General features: G+C 36.1%; 2 protein-coding genes across 6 annotated transcripts in view; one reads left to right on the top strand and one right to left on the bottom strand.

Annotated features, from left to right (window-relative positions):
* The window catches only part of LOC109078077 (protein kinase C alpha type-like), a 146678-nt gene extending 138384 nt beyond the window's left edge, over positions 1–8294 (bottom strand). For both annotated transcript variants that reach the window (XM_019093384.2, XM_019093382.2), the window contains exons 1-2: positions 8156–8294; positions 7106–7137 (exon numbers count right to left, since the gene is read on the bottom strand). The gene's annotated coding sequence lies outside the window, so the exon portion shown is untranslated. The remainder of the gene's footprint in view (positions 1–7105; positions 7138–8155) is intronic.
* A 2109-nt stretch (positions 8295–10403) lies between these two features.
* The window catches only part of LOC109078078 (centrosomal protein of 112 kDa-like), a 160468-nt gene continuing 153774 nt past the window's right edge, over positions 10404–17097 (top strand). For 3 of the 4 annotated variants that reach the window (XM_042720940.1, XM_042720942.1, XM_042720939.1), the window contains exons 1-4: positions 10405–10641; positions 10918–11021; positions 11130–11320; positions 11454–11587. In XM_042720940.1, coding sequence (XP_042576874.1) covers positions 10625–10641; positions 10918–11021; positions 11130–11320; positions 11454–11587 — 446 coding nt within the window. In that variant the 5' untranslated portion in view covers positions 10405–10624. Of the gene's footprint in view, positions 10642–10917; positions 11022–11129; positions 11321–11453; positions 11588–17097 lie in introns of all 4 variants that reach the window. The other variant, XM_042720941.1, reaches the window with a different exon arrangement.

Genomic DNA, 17097 nt, shown 5'->3' on the forward strand with positions numbered 1-17097 from the left:
ATAAAATGTAGAACAGTTAGTGTGAGTCACTCTCAGGCACATAAACGAGAGCATGAACCGTTTCATGAGTCTGACATTTGGGCACGTGTGCTCTTATCTGAGGTTTAATCTTTTTTTCAACAGTTCTTCGAAAGGCCAAATAAAACAGAGATAGCAAGAGAAATCTTCCAGACCCTCAGAAACAGCAACCGTTACCGTGTCAGCCTGCATTCTGCTACTGCTCACTCTGTGACGAAATCATCCACTTCTGTTTTCCAGTGCTCTCGCCCGTCAACTCGAACCGCAGCTGTCAGACTGTTTACGTTCTCCTTGCCAGCGGCTCACTAACTCCACCGGCTCGCTCAAGCTCACCCTTCAGTCACAGCGTCGCTCTCTTCATTTCTGGACATGGCAAGACTCTCCAGATAAAGTGGCACCTGACTTCAAAGGCCCGAAGGAGACGATGAAGAGACGGGCAGAACATCTGCATTAGCCAGCTGATTTATTCTGTGCCAATGCTGAAGATGGCAGACACAAAGCTATGCTGTTAACAGAGAGCGGTGGTGGTGATGAAAGAACTGTTAGCACTGACCCTTGAAAAAGAGAAACCCAGACAAAACAGAACCAAATTTAGGCCGAGAATGACGAGAAGGTTGTATGCCCCCAAACAGACTCTTCTCTCTTCACAAAAGCTCTTCGCAACTCATTTCAATCCAACCACTATATCTATTTATAAAAAATTACTCAAACATAAAATTAACTGAATCTTTTGCTGTAATGTTTGCAGTTGATCTAACCTGGATTGCTTCTGGTAAGAAATGATTCAGACTTTCATTTAATTTAAAGGTAATTACGCTAGCTTGCTAATATTTATGTCTTGCTTGCTTATTAGGAGAATGAATTCAAGTAAATGCAGTCTGTTCTTATTTATATTTAATTTGTTCATGTGCCACAACAGGATTTACACCTTATACATAATGACAAAAACCTTTTTTGTCTCTTTTGTGGTATGAATGGTAATTTTAATTGTGCAACTTGGTGAGGAGAGGGATCAGACCATTATTTTCCTTTGATGGAGGTTAAAAAATCTAGAAAACAGACTCCTAAAGACCTAAGTTTGGCTATTTTTGCTTGCTAGTAAGCAACCACCCAGAACACCTTGGCATCACTGTTGTGTGTTCAAAGCCAAATCAAATTAGTTGCTTGCAATATTCAAATTTTCAGTTCACGTGTATGTTTGCGTTTATGTGTGTGTGCTTACAGCTAATTTTAGCCTGTCTCTTCGATATGGTAATGTACCAATTCAAAAAGGTGTTTAAGGTTGCACATGGAGACCATGTCAACTAGATGTGCCACAGAGACAGATCCCCTCCGAAAACCTCATCACAGAGTTCAGAGTCCTCTGCACAATCTGACTTTGCTGCAGCCTAGAATTAAACTGTTGGTTTCCTCTGGCCAGAGGAGAACACATTTTGACACACTATTTCCGTTTAATACTGTAAAGCTGCTTTGACACAATCTGCATTGTAAAAAGTGCTATATAAATTTTCTAGTCACAATTTAAGTCTTTAACTCTTCACAAAGTTGTCTTATAGTTCAAAGTTTAAAGGTTTTTTTCAAAGACGCATTTAAAATCTGTTATTGCTGCAATTATACATTTGATGTGTTACCTTATAATGTTTTGTCAACAATAAAATACATTGGAAAGTTGAAATTTATTGTTGCTTTTTTTTCAGTTTTATCAAAACATTATAATTAATTTTTGTAATAAATTACAAGAAACGGCTTAACGTAAGTTAATAAATTATATAAAGTAGCAGTAATATTATAATCACTATTTACAATATACTTTTTTTATACAAATTAGACTAGAAAAGAAACAGTTAACTTTATATTTAATGAAATAATTATTTTGATTACAGGCTAATGTCCAGCCGTTCATGGTGTTTTCTGTATGTGTCCTGAGATCCTGGGATAGGCTCTGAGACCCTAATGAGCAGGGATACTCAAATCTGGCTCGCGAGATCCACTTTCCTGCAAAGTTTAACTCTAACCCTAATCAAACACAGCGGAGCATGCTAATCACTGTCTACAGGATCATTAGAAAAGCACAAGTAGGTGAGTTTGATCAAGGTTGGAGCTAAACTCTGCAGGAAAGTGGATCTCGCGAGCCAGATTTGAGTATCCCAGCTAATGAGAATGGATGGATGGATGTACTACTACTGTAAACTTGATTTGTCCACCACATCCAATTATGGTTCTATGTTAATACAACTTCATCTGTTTAGATTTACCTTGTGTCAAAACTTGAATGATTTAGGGAAACTGGTTCCAGCACAATTTTCTAGTAAGGTCAACTACTTCTACTAATGAGGGGCACCTGCATTTCTTCAAACAGACATATTACCGTTAAAATGATGATACTGTAATGATAGTTAAACCTGACTCCTCAGAGGCTCGTAAAGAAGGTTTCAAAGGAAAGAGGAAGTGAGTGAGAGGGAAAATTGGGCAAAATCAAATATTCTCTCCACAGAAGAGGCCATAGAAAATTACCATTGCCATTTTTATTTTCAAGGAGTACTGAGGCTAAACAGAGATTCTTATCATATTCCCAATGATCTGTAACAGAATACAGCACAGTACCCATGAGCCCCACACACTAGTAAGAGCTCTCTCAAGAGGTCACTGTAGGTAGAGTGAGGGTGGAGAGTCTGATGTCTGTCTGTCATGCCTGCTGAAACAAGCAGCTTAATTCAATTTTAGACTAAACAATTTTGGAGGTCTAAGTTGGCCCCAGACTTGTCAGGCTGGTTTTGGGCATTTGTTAACAGGCCAGGCTGGGAGACCACCTAAATGCAATTAAACACCAGCTAGACCAGCTGAAACAAGAGAACAGTTAGCAGTCAGGACATCATTCTGTGTGTTCAGTTGTGAGTCAGATGCATTTCTCTGACTTTGCTACAGTAATTCATTCTTTATTCTAGAAAGCATTTTAGCAGTTTTGCATGCCCCTAAGAGCAAATATAAATGGAATGACGCACAACATTACAGATTTTACATTAATGGTTGGGTTGTTTTTAATTATTTAAGCATTAAACACTAGCTATATATACTGTAATACACCATAACTTTCAGGCAGCATTCAGTACATACTGCATGAGAGCGCCTACACAGAACTCATTCACTAACAGCACAAACACACACACACACACACACACACACACACACACACACACACACACACACACACACACGACAAACACACTTGAGACAAAGGTGCCAAACTGAGCCCCTCCTACACCGCCAGAAGCTCAGAAGATGAGTGATGAGGTGAAACACAAAACACAAAATTAAAACCTACCACACCCCAAAAAGCCAAAAACACAAAAGATGAGTTACTAAAACACAACTGCAATTCAAGGGACTGAGCCGCTCATAAAAGCACAATGCCTAGTAATCCGCAATCAGAAGCAACACTCAGAAGTCCAGATGAGTGAACAGAAAAATCAAATAAGAAAATACAGGCAAATGTTTTAGCAAATACATCCCTCATCACAAATATTGTGTTAATCATTCATTAATGGCATTTTTTGTGTACACGAATGAATAGTTATGCTAATAATTACTGGTGTCCATAACAAACTTCAATTTACGCTCAAAACGCAGGTGAGCACAGGTCTGGTGTCCCTCATCACGTGTCTCAAATCTCTTGGTCAGGTATCAGAAGCCTTTTCATTGTTACACGCAATTACACATCTCCCTAATGCTTCCAAGAACATGCACTCTCTGGCCTAGCCCTCATGTTCGCTTCCCACTCCACTGCACACCAACCAGCTCCCACGGCCAACCGTCCATCAGTGAAGCCATCTGTGAGCTCACCAACAGCCCCACTGTCAGCTGGTTCAGAGCATGCTTGTTTTAGCCAGTTTTCTTCATGTTTTCATGCTGTCCTCACTTCTCTGCATGCAACACGTTCTCCAGTGAAGAAGTAGTTGCAGACAGGCAGGTTATTGCACGGACGGAGGTTAGAGCCGTCTGGAGCAACACATGCTGACTGCAATGACACTTAATTAGGGAGTCAGACTATGTAACCATGTGGTAGGTGCTTGAAAATAGGAAGCAGTTATGACAGGGTTGCTTAAGTAAAAAACATGCCCACCAAAAGCTCTAACACAAGGGACAGTGATGCCTCTTAGATAACCTTCATCTTGATGACTGCTTATAGGCTGACGGTCATTTCGTATGTGATTCGTACAAGACCCAAAACATACTCTACACAACACAAGAGCTTCCAGCTACACAGGACTGATTTCATGAGTCACTGAGTTTCAAAAAGTACAATTCATAACTCAGATGCTTTGTTAGATCATAAATGAACTATTACATAAGTACCATATTTTCTGCCATCTGAAAAGTCTTGCGACTTATATAATGCAATTAAAGGCAAGAAAGCAAACTATGTGTAAACTTCACACATTTGGAAAATGTTGAAAACTGAAATTGTTCAAAATAAAGTGATCCTGGCATGCGTCGGTGCAGTTGTGGCCTAATGGTTAGAGAGTCAGACTTGTAACCAGAAGGTTGTGGGTTTGAGTCTCATGTCTGGCATGAGTTGTTGGTGGGGGGAGTGAATAACCAGTGCTCTCTTCCACCCGCAAAACCATGACTGAGGTGAGACACTGGTCCCCTTGCGCCGCAGCAATATGGTTGTTCACTACAGTGTATGTGCACTTGGGTGGGTTCAATTTTGAGTATGGGTTGCCCTCCTTCACTTTCAGTTCACTTCATTGAGCTTAAATCTCACACATTAAGCGAGATGTAAAGATTGTGTTTGTGTGGGGCAGCACTTACTAAAAACACCAGAACACAGTGTAAATAAACACAATGCCGTTATTCATTTAGAAAGCACTAAAGCTGCGGTCACATTTAATGTAGCACTGTGAAACTTTGCAGGCAAAATCCTGTCATTTCAATTGTAATCTGCATGTTCAGGAGTTTCCTATGATGGCAAAAAATTTCTCCATGCAGACTGCGCTCATGTTCAAGTTGCGACATTGCATGCAGTCTTTTTCACAATGTTTCCACAAAAATCAATATTAGCTAATCAAAATGTATAATTCTGAGTCCAACAAATTTATCAATATGCATTCAGCTTTCTTATATTTATATATAATGCTGCAAATATCATCAGCATTTTTTAAAAGCAGAAGCATCGTAGGCTGTATAGACAAGAAAAAAAAGTGAAAATTGAAATCCTAAATGGACTGAAGGATGCAAGCTTACAATGCCTTGACCAATCATTTGTGCTTACTGTATGTACTTATGTAAATTATGTCTCTGGTACAACACTGCAGAGGTCTTTGGAAATATATTCACGGATGTACCCACACATCCTTAGACTTGTCCATCTTCCATGGCAAATGTCCCATTGACAGGAAGATACAAAAACATGATACACAAGATACCTTTGCCATCTGTGACCATCTGAGTCTGCCAGCTCTTGTGTCATCCTGTAGTTCTGCTCAATGATTTCCGGGAGCCAAAATGAAAAGATATACTTTTATCACTTTTATTTTTACTTATATCATCAATTCTCATGTAAACATCCTAATTTTTGATTTTTAATTGTTAACCATGTATGTAATTGCTGCAGCATTGCTCTGAAAAGTCATGTTTTCAGTTGTTCTAGCAAGTCAAGTTTTTAACCCAGCTCTTGGAGAGATTACTGTCCTGAAGACTTCAGTTTCAATCCTGCTCCAACACACCTGCCTGTCAAGTAACCCTAAAAACCTTGATTGCTGGTTATATCTTGGGAATGGATGAAGTTTAGCAGAAATGGACAAGCAATGTTAAAGGGTTAGTTCTTTAGTAGTATAATTAGTTAGTATTCTTCGAGAATACATTTTGTGTGCAAAAAAAACAAAAAACAAAAAAAAAGACTTTATTCGACAATTTGTCTCCTCTGCATCACCCTGGTGCCATTTTGGAGAATATCTCAGCTGCATCACGCCGGAACTGTTTCCTACGTTGTTTTGATTTGATCTGAACGGAAACAGCGTATCGGCGTGACGTAGCTGAGGTATTCTCTAAATTTGTTTTTTCTTTTGCATACAAAAAGTATTCTCGTAGCTTTGTATAATTGCGGATGAACCACTGATGTCACATGGATTAGTTCACAGATCTCCTTGCTACGTTTCTGGACCTGGGAACATTTCAGTTGCGTTGCTGTCTATGCAGGGTCAGACAGCTCCAGATTCCATCGAAAATATTTTAATTTGTGTTACGAAGATGAACAAAAGGTCTTACGAGTTTGAAACGACATGAGGGTGAGTAATTAATGTCAGAATTTTCATATTTGGGTGAACTAACCCTTTAATGCTAATCAATATGCCAGAAAATCATGGTTACTATACTTTTACTACAATCAAACCATGGTTAATTTTTGTAAGGGATGCAAACATAACTAACATTACCGGGTGGACATGAATTCCCAGAAAAATCAGTTAGATTTTAGTAATCTTCTAGAGCAGGAACGGAGCAGGTTGCTTATGAAACCAGTAGACTTTTGGCATAGTATTAGCCTGCAAACAAGCATCTTATTAGCTGAGGTCAAGCACTTGACTCCAGCTCCCTATTGTAATTTATCATCCATAATCATTCATCAACGGTGCTCAGGTCTGGGTTTTGTGCCGCACAGTCAAGTTCCTCACAGGGATGTTGTAATGTCAGAACAGAAGCACAGAATTCTACACAGTGGACATGTAGTTTACTGCAGCCATACAGTGTTTTTCAAAACCCTTTCAGATTTGGGATCTGCCATTTATCAGAAGCCAACAATGACAAGGCGGAGCCAAGATTTAAACAAATTTGCCAAAGACCCTTACAGAAAACGCCAGAGCTCTGGCAAGGCCAGCACTTTCCACATTATCCAGATTATGTGTTCCTTAATGGCACAATGATGAAATAAACTGAACATGTGTGTACTCAGTGTCCTCATCTGACATGATGTAGAATAGCGTAGTAAACCCTGGTAAAGATCAATACATGAGCACATGCATCAGTGATAGAATCAGTGACAGTAAACCACAACCTCCCACTACAGCACACTCACACTCACACACAGTACCTTGGCACTGGAAGCCTTGCTTTCCAAATCCCCTGTAGAGTTGCATTTGAAAAAAACAGAAAAAAAAATAAAATTTTGTTAGTGATAAAGCTGCTAAATATAACTTGAACCTAAAATGCTTCCCCCCCCTTTCCTAGGAATTTTCTGATTTTTTACATGCACATAATAAACTCTTTAACCTTAATGATTGTAAAGGTTGAAGGGTATTAAAACTGGATTTAGGTATTAAAATGTCACCAAACATCTGTTCAGCAAATCCAGTTTCATGATGTCATGAAATGGTTTTCTGAATGTACATTAATAGCTCATTACCTGTAACTGACAGTCTTTTGTCGAAATGAAACATTATTCATATTAAATATTTATTTAAAGATTATATACTACTATTATTATTGCAAATGTATGACCATAATAACATAGAAGCCTGTTAGAATAACAAAGAATGAATTAATGAATGAATGAAAACAATAAATGATGGAATTACACAAAACAAAGAGTGACATATAAAATAAAGTGGTTTCATGCATGGGACTACAAAATATTGCCTGTTATTTTTTAACATTTAAGTATTTTTCAGTGTTTTTTTTTTTTTTTTTTTTTCGTGAAGACCATATTATGTTTGCCACTATAAAAGTAAGAGAGGATTGACACCTGTCAAAATATATTCAAGACTTTTCATGCAAGTAATTTTAAGAGGTTTTGTATCATAAAAACAAATCATTCAGTTAATTTAGTAAATATAAAACCTAAATTAATTTGCGCTACATAAATAGAGAATAAGCAAAATACAATACAATACAACTTTTTTCCTCCTAAGTTCAAGCACAAAATGAAAACGCAAACATATTGTTATGCTAATTTATTCTTGTAGCCTATGCACCTCAATTTCCCATGAAAGGAATTTTTTTCTTCTTGTTGTATTACTGAGGTGTTATGCTTGCCACTAGAAAAGTAAGACATGATTGACAGCTGTCAAACCAAACATTCAAGACTGCAATTTCTCAAAAGTTTCACGTGTAATGCATGAGTACTGAATGCAAAGCATGTTACCAGATAAAGTCGGTGCAGTGGCTGCAGAATGTGGGCTGCTTGAAGAATCGAGCGATAAATTTGTGGTTTTTAACTTCGTGCACGTTCTTCTTTCGCTGAGCTCCTTTCCGCGCGAATCGATTGACCGCGGCAGAGGTCACAAAACCTTAACAAAATAAACAGCCATCGCGCCGCTATTCCTCAGGTGTGTGTGTGTGTCTACTCTCCTCCACTGCGCGAGTCGACGCGTCTACTGTACGCGTTCAGCTGCTGCTCTCCTGTTACAGCGCGCGCCTCTCTCACTTGACACTGACGTCAACGCTCTCCATCGTGCCTGGCCACTCTTCACTCAATACGAGGGTGTATGACGCCATCCCGTGGACGAAAACCAGAAACACGTCATCTATATGGTTCCAAACCCGATGAAACGCGATGAGTCGACCGCTGCGGAACAACAGTCTGTCGACCCATTACTACCATGTGTATGGCTATCAGAAACCTCTTTTTTTTGTGGTACTTAAAGAAATATTATTATTTTCATTGATGTATGGTTTGTTAGGATATGACAATATTTGGCTGAAATAAAACTGTCTAAAAATCTATGCAGTAAAATAAATAAATAAATAAATAAATAAATAAAATAAAATAAAATAAAATAAAATAAAATAAAATAAAATAAAATAAAATAAAAAATAAAATTAAAATAAAAATAAAATAAAATAAAAATGTTGGGATTGGGGGGGGGGTCGCATTTAAAGCTGTCCAAATGTTCTTTGCCCATGTATATTACTAAAAATTAATACGTTTTGATATATTTACAGTAGGAAATTTACAAAATATATTCATAGAACATGATCTTTACTTAATATGCTAATGATTATTGGCATGAAGAAAAAAAAAAATCGACAATTTTGACCCATACAGTGTAGCCTATTGTTGGCTACTGCTACAAATATAGGCCTACTTATGCTACTTATGACTGGTTTTGTTCTCCAGGGTCACATATAAGCACTATTGAGGAGAGTACAAAAAAATAAAAAAAAAATAAATAAAAAATAAAAAAAATAATTAATAAAAACATCCTGTAAACCCTGTGCCCTTATTAGTACATTTAAGATATTGTGAAATAGCAAGGCCTTTCATTATTTTATATACATTATTTTCTCTATTTTGTGTAAATCATTGGCACCCTTGTTATGTATTTGTTTTTCAAGCAATACAAATAAATAAATAAATAAATAAATAAATTTAAATAGCCAAATAATGGATATTCATAGATATAGCCTATTTGTTTGATCGTAAACTTTATTGTAGAATTGGTTTTTGCAAAAACTCAAATTAATTTGAACTGTTTTGGTTAATATAAGTTAATATATTTATCAATAAGTTAGCAGTAGGCTTTGACATAAGTATAATGCTTGCAAACGGGTCTACAAGACCAGTGGCCGGTGGCACAAAACCCCTTAAGTTAAGAAAGTTAGTGCTTATTCATTTATAACTAAAACTAACGGGTTTAACCTGTTTCTAATAAATGCAATTAATCTTTTGTAAATAAATAAATAAATAAATAAATAAATAAAGAAAGAAAGAAAGAAAGAAAGACGACCAAGAAATAAGAAAGAAAAGAATAGAGATAAGAAAGAAAGAAAGAAAGGAGAAAGAAAAAGAAAGAATGAAAGAAGAAAGAAAGAAAGAAAGAAAAGAATTTTATGGTTGCTAGGAAACGGAAACGCTTCTCAAAGTACCCTAAATATCAAACTTAACTACACGCGATTTTATGGTTGCTAGGAAACGGAAACGCTTCTCGCGATGATCGGAATGAAGCTTCAAATAATAAGCTGTTTTCCGGCGTCATGAGGAATACAATTTTTCAAATTAAAAGTAAAAAACTCACGTAAACATATAGAAAACATAAAGACAACAACTAAATCATTTTAGCTTTCAAGTTTTCTCGGTGTGAGTGATAATGCTGAAATTTAAAGCTATTATGCACAAGCTGTTGCAAGGAGCATGTGATAACTTGTGTTTAGAGGAAAATAAATAGAGAAGAATATCTATAGTACAACAGTTAGTCATCTAATGTTGTAAAACAAATATCCGAATATGTTATATAGTTGAATATTTGCATCTCAGCTTACAATAAAAAGAAAGTATACATTGTACAAAACAAAGTAGTTACATTTACAAAGTACGGTGGCAAATACAACTCTGATATGTGAGACTTTTATTTTGAAACATTAAAGGCTCGCGTTGACTATGACTTCACAGTTTGTCAGTTTGAAACCGTTTGGGAGCGTAAAGTAGCAACAAGTGGAGGAGCGGCGCACAATCACAGCTGCAGATGACACTACACGAAGACATTATTATCATTCAAAAATATTTAGTGCTCACCAAGTATTTACCGTAGACTTACGTTTACATTAATACTTACGTTTACATTAGCACTTTATATAAACCAACCGCAGAAGTGGCGCTTCTCAGTACTTGTGAATGACTTCTGCTAACTGGTGAGCTAACAAAATGATGAAAAAGAATGATGTATCTATAAACTATGATTATGTGATTGCACTACATCACATAAATATTACTAATTATGTAACGTTATTCATTACAATTTATACGCATGTCATTGGCTGCATCCTGTATGTTGACAAATAATTACATGTCATTTATGGCTGTCTGCTATGATAATTAGCTAAAACATGCACCAAAATACATACCTAAAGTTACATATGGATGCAGTAAACTACAGGTTGTTTTAATTAGTCTTTTCATGCATCCAGGAGCAACATGAGTGATCAGGACTGCTTTGGGATTCTGGACTCTGAGTTTGATCATTACCTAGTGGACATGAAGCCATATGTGCTTAAACTGATTGACAAGACAGGTGAGAATACACACATATAGAGAGAGAATGCTCTGTCATTTCAACACAGGATTTGTAAGGCTACAAATAAGAAAATTCTACTTGAAAATGATCTTTTTTGCCCATCAGATCGGCAGCGGTGTGCACTGTGGATTAAAAAGTTGTGTGATCCTGAAACCTGTGGCTCTGGACTGACTGGAAGGAAAAATCGTAACATGTACGCCCGACTCCTTCTGCACATGCTCAGAAAAGGAGTTTTAGAGGGTCCCTTTACCCACAAACCTGAAGCAGGCGGCCTCAAGACTTTACCTACATACATGGTAAATACTGCACTGATACATGCGTTTACCTTGATTTGTATAAGGCAACATAACACCATAAAAAGTTTGATAGGTCTGAGACCTGGAATCAGTGGTGATTGTTAAGCACTGTGATTTTTTTTTCTGCTTTTAGTCCATTTATTTTGATGAGCCGTTGCTGGCAAAGTCACAGGAGCAGGGCTCTGCAGTGCTGCCGGACTGGGTGTCTGGGGAGTTGGGTCAGACTGCTGGCTCATGGTCCACCTCACCCCTCTCAAACACACACAGGTATGACACAGATTGCAGATCACAGATTAAGCCACCTGTGTTGAGGTTAGGATGTGATGTGATATACAGTATGTGCTTGATTGATTGCTCACTTGTGGCCCGCAACCCAACGTAGGACAAGCAGTAGGATGGATGAATAATTGTGAATCTTGTCTCATGAAAAGGACCTACATGTCCAGGTCATACTGTATTTCACCCCAAAATCAAAAGGAAAAATAAGATTTGATATTTTGCATAAAGACATCAAAGCTTATTTTAGTACACAGGCCTTTGATTCACAGACCAGAGTGATTAAAAATAATATTGATGCTACTACTACTAATAATAATTAAATCAGGAATTAAAGGGACAGTTATATAGATGCTTTAAATGATTTCTGAAAGTTTTATTTATTTATATACTTTTAATGAACAGAAATGAAATTTTATTCAGAAAGGATGCATTAAATTAATCAAAAATTACATTAAAGACATTCATAATATTACAAAATATTTTTATCTCAAATATTTGTTATTCTATTCATTTAACTTTCTATTCATCATTCATAGAATCCTGAAAAACAAGGATTACCAAAACATTAAGCAGCACAAATATTTTCAACATTGATAATAAGATGAAATGCTTTCTGAGCAGCAAAACAGAATATTTGAATGATTTCTGAAGGATCATGTGTAGGCCTGTTGCAATAATCAATATATCGACTTATCGTGCAAAATATGTACATGACCTCAATAATTTTCTGTAGATGGAAAAATCTCCCTACAAGTTCTTTGTGCATTTTTCTTTTTTACTACTTGTTACTTTACACTTTTGTTAGAAAATGTTTATTTACTCAAAAAATAAATATTTTGATACTTAATTTCTATTATCAAAATATTCTTAGAAATTAAAAGTTTGTTGTCATTCGGAAGTGTGTAGGCCTTATTGCATTATTATGCTGTTACGTTATGATTACATATTCAGTGGCATAAAATGGTCTTTAAAATGACTAATATCGCTTATCCCAATTATTTCTGGTGCAATATATTGCACAACAAAAAGTTTGTATTGTGACAGGCCTAATCATGAAAAACTAAATACTCCATCAAAGAAACAAATTTAGCTTTTAAATCACAGGAATAAATTACATTTTTAAATACATTTAAATAGTAAATAGCTAATTTGAAAAATGAAAAATGGTAATATACAACAATCTGAATTTGGAGCCTCATTGAGGTCCCATATCTCAGGGACTGAATGATACACGGCCTTGAAAATTAAGACTCCAAAAGAAAAGTTTATCTAAAATCTAAAATCATATTATATTTAATACTTCTTGAGATATAGGCATGTAAGCTTTGGAAAAAGAATACTTATGGCACTCAGATATCTATGTTTAATGCAGTGGTTCTGAAAGAAGTAAACAAGATACGTTTCTAGTTTTAATATGATTTGTTCTTCAAACTTTCATCTTTTAAAACAAAAGAAAGTACTTTTTTTTTTGCAAAGTGACCCACATTTGGTTTTTGACCACCGAAATGTGTACAATTTAACGAGTTACACCTGGAGACATATTGAAATTCCAGTATCTCTGGAATCTAACCATATACTGTAAGGCCTTAAAGAAGAAGATGTCAAAAGTTTGGTAAGACCCAATATCTAAAAGGGCATTAAGATATCTTTAATACTTTCTGAAACTTGACTATTTTTGAATGCTCACAGTTGGCACAAAATGCAACAAAGATTGTTAAAGTCAACAGATTTCACTAATAGAGTTACCAATCTCTGTGTAAAAATAATGAATTATGCTGGAATATGACTGAAGTCATTTTTACCCTCCCTCCCAACCCCCCTGTAATCTGGCTTTGAATCTCAGGTGAAAACTGACACTTTCTTCAGCAAAAATAAAATATACATCCATGACATTTCATATCTTGGATTACAACTAAAAATTTTTCCTCCATCACCATAAAAAATAATGTTTCAGCAGAAAACAATACTAGGAAAATTGAGCCGGGGAAGTTTCTGAAATTTGTTTCAATTGACCCAGAATGACCCTAACAGCTTTGTCAGTCATTATTGCAAAATAAACCCTCTTCAGGGTGACAGAACCCCAACATGAAGCCAATTATATGGTAATTACTTGTTATTAATGTAATAAATAAATGATAAAATCCCATGTTAAAAAAATAAAGACGAAAAAGTAGAAGATTTTTATTTATTTAGTTTTTTGTTCGTTTGTTTATTCGTTAGTTAGTTAGTTATTTGAGAAGAAAGAGAGCATGGAATAATACAAGAGTCATGAAACTAAAACATCTGTAAGAAAATGTTTGCCGAGGACATATGATATTTTGATACCATTTAGTGCTCATACAAATATATTTAATCACCAAATGCAGCAACTAAAAAAAATCCAGAGAGTCTTTGTAATAAGAACAACATTTCATCAAGGTCTCTGTAAAGCCTCTTAAGGATTCCCATATTAGATAAACATCAGCGATCTTCATTTTGGGCAAATTTATGCAGAAATACAGAACATTAACAAGCTTTCTAGCGCAACTGGAGTTACTCTGTCATAAAATGACCAAAATCAATCAAATCAAAGCATAATTTCACTACATTGTGATCCAAAATATTTTGAAGAACACTGGCTTTCATTGCATGGATGGAAGAAAAAAAGAAAGAAAGACAAAGAAAAAGAGACATGTTTCAAAATATCTTTATTGTGTTCTCAGAAGAAAGAAAGTCAAGCAGGTTTGGAATGGCATTATTTTTTATATTTGGATGAACTATCCCTATAAATTTGAGCTTCACACAAGGACACAATGATGGCTTCATTAAAACCAGGCCTATAGAACATGAAATAGTCAGACCCTTAGTCAGCACTCTCACAACACTTTCATGTTCATCTGTGTTTGTTCACTGCACTGATAACTAGCTTCATGCACAAACGGTGCCCACAAAACTCCACAGAAAGCTCTGCAGATCTCCTCAGAACTGGAACACCTGCCATTCACAAAGCTCTGCACATCCCCACTGTCAACGACTCTCCTGTTCTCTCTGACAAAATCCTTCTGAGCTTCAGCTATATGTTTTCCATCCTAAAAGCAAGTGGCAGTGTTGTCTCTAAAGTGTAGACCCAGCCAGTCCACATCCTTCTATGCCTTTTCCTTTGAGCCAATAGTCCTATAGCCCCATCTACACCAGTTTGTCACTGGTTCATGCTGACATAAAATCATTTTTGTGTTGCTAAAAGTAAACTGAAGAAGTGAAAAAGATTGTATATAAATTGCACCAGCACACAATCCATGCTAGTTATGTTGGCAGAAGTTACCAACTCTGGTGAAGTTGTGGCCTAATGGTTAGAGAGTTCGACTCCTAACCCTAAGGTTGTGGGTTCGAGTCTCGGGCCGGCAATACCACGACTGAGGTGCCCTTGAGCAAGGCACTGAACCCCCAACTGCTCCCACCAATGCTCCCCAGGGTGCCGCAGCATAAATGGCTGCCCACTGCTCCGGGTGTGTGTTCACGGTGTGTGTGTGTTCATTGCTGTGTGTGTGCACTTTGGATGGGTTAAATGCAGAGCACGAATTCTGAGTATGGGTCACCATAATTGGCTGTATGTCACTTCACTTATCACTTATCAACTCTCAGGCTGATGATACACGGGGCAACTTTTTGAGCAAAGCTGACAGGCAACTTTAAGCAATGTTGTTGTTAGCGGGCAACCAGGTGAGACACAGGGGACACACACGACCAATCTAAAGTATCCAAAAAAATAAAAATAAAATAATAAATATATATATAATATATATATATATATATATATATATATATATATATATATATATATATATATATATGCTTAGATGAATAGATTCAGTGTAAGTGAGATGTATTATGAAAGCATGATGTTCTGTAAGTTCTCCTCCACCGCAGTGTTCAGTTCAGTAATGATCCAGCTGGTCTTTAGTTATGTCATTTGCCGAAGATAAAAGCTTTCCCTGAAACTCACTTTATCTTGGAAGCTTGAGCCAAGAATCACAAAGTGCTCATTTGAGCTCTATCTTGTAAGACCATTTCATACACTTCATTGCACATTAAGGATTGTGTAATAATGCACATGCTGTGACAAGTATTGCATTATTTTTGTAATAAAATGTTGATAATGTAAAAAAAAATAATGATACTAAAGAAATCCTACTGAGTATGAAAATTTACCAAGTGATGAAGTAATATTTGTGTTTTATATTGTAGGCTGTCTAAAACAAGTATTACAGATACATAGAGAGATCCTGATATCTGAGTACAAGGTGCATATTTTTACACATTAATAATTTCGGTGTGACTGTATTGGGGCGATTTCTGTTGTTTTGTCATGTCGCTCTTGGTGTGAATAGGCCTTTAACCTCAACTATGCAAGACAAAATCATTGGGAGAGACACATGCTTGTGTTTAGCCACACAAATGAATGTTTGGCAATGCCAGGCCTGTGTTTTTCTGCAATTTCGAGTCATGACTCAAAGAGTCCATTGACCCTCACGGCTGAAGATTAAACTGCTTCTTCTGAAATTAGAGATCTTTCAATTGAAGCAGTCAGCAGATAGAGGAAGTCCATCTGCTTGAAAGCCTGGACTTGTGCTTCAGTGCTTAAATTTGGTGAAGACCATTAAAGGCATTTAGATCACAGACTTCAGTCTTGCAGGAGAAAATTGCAGCCGTGTCTTTTATGTGTCGCACTCATTTAGATCAGATTAAAGCTTTGAGCTTGCGGCTCTTCTCTGATGTGGCTGTGTTTGCTTTCAGTCAGTCAGTCAGTCAGGTGATGATATAACAGTTCTTCTGCTTTTTTCCCCCCTTTGCTTTTTCTTTTTGTCTTTAATATGTTGCTTTTGAACTTGAAATTTTACTGCTTTTGTATACAATCATTATGTCTATGTATTACATTTGAAACACAAGGTTTTTTTTTTTTTTTTTTTTTTTTTTTAATTTAAGAAATTGGACATGCTTCTTCAAGCCACAGAGTTTGATATTTCAGGCTTTTCGTATGCTTTAATACTTTATTTCTGCTTGTATATGAACATTTCAGATGACTAATTTAAAATGAAAACACTAAATTGGGTGACTGTAACAAAAACAAAACAAAGATATTTTCTTTAAAAAAAAAATAGGGCAGTTAAGCCTTTTTTTTACATTTTCTTTTCATGACAGTGAGCACATTATCCCCATATTCTCAGTAGCTTGTTGTATAGAAAAAAGAAAACTCATTCTCTTTGCTGTAATTTTAGGAAGAAAAAAAAATGTAAAGTACATCTATAAATGTGCATCAAGGTTGATAATTGTTGTTTTGAATGTAAATTATAAGGATAAAAAAAAAAAACACTTGCAAACAAGGTGATTTTTTTCTATGATGTGACGGTGAGTATAATTACCAAATTGTCTTTTTTTCCCTCATAGTACATAAAGTAGTTTCTCATAGGCCATGAAAGTAATGAGTGGTTTAGACCATTCCATGTTTGTCCACCTGATGG

Source organism: Cyprinus carpio, chromosome B3, assembly GCF_018340385.1.
Source record: "Cyprinus carpio isolate SPL01 chromosome B3, ASM1834038v1, whole genome shotgun sequence".
NCBI lineage: Eukaryota > Metazoa > Chordata > Actinopteri > Cypriniformes > Cyprinidae > Cyprinus > Cyprinus carpio.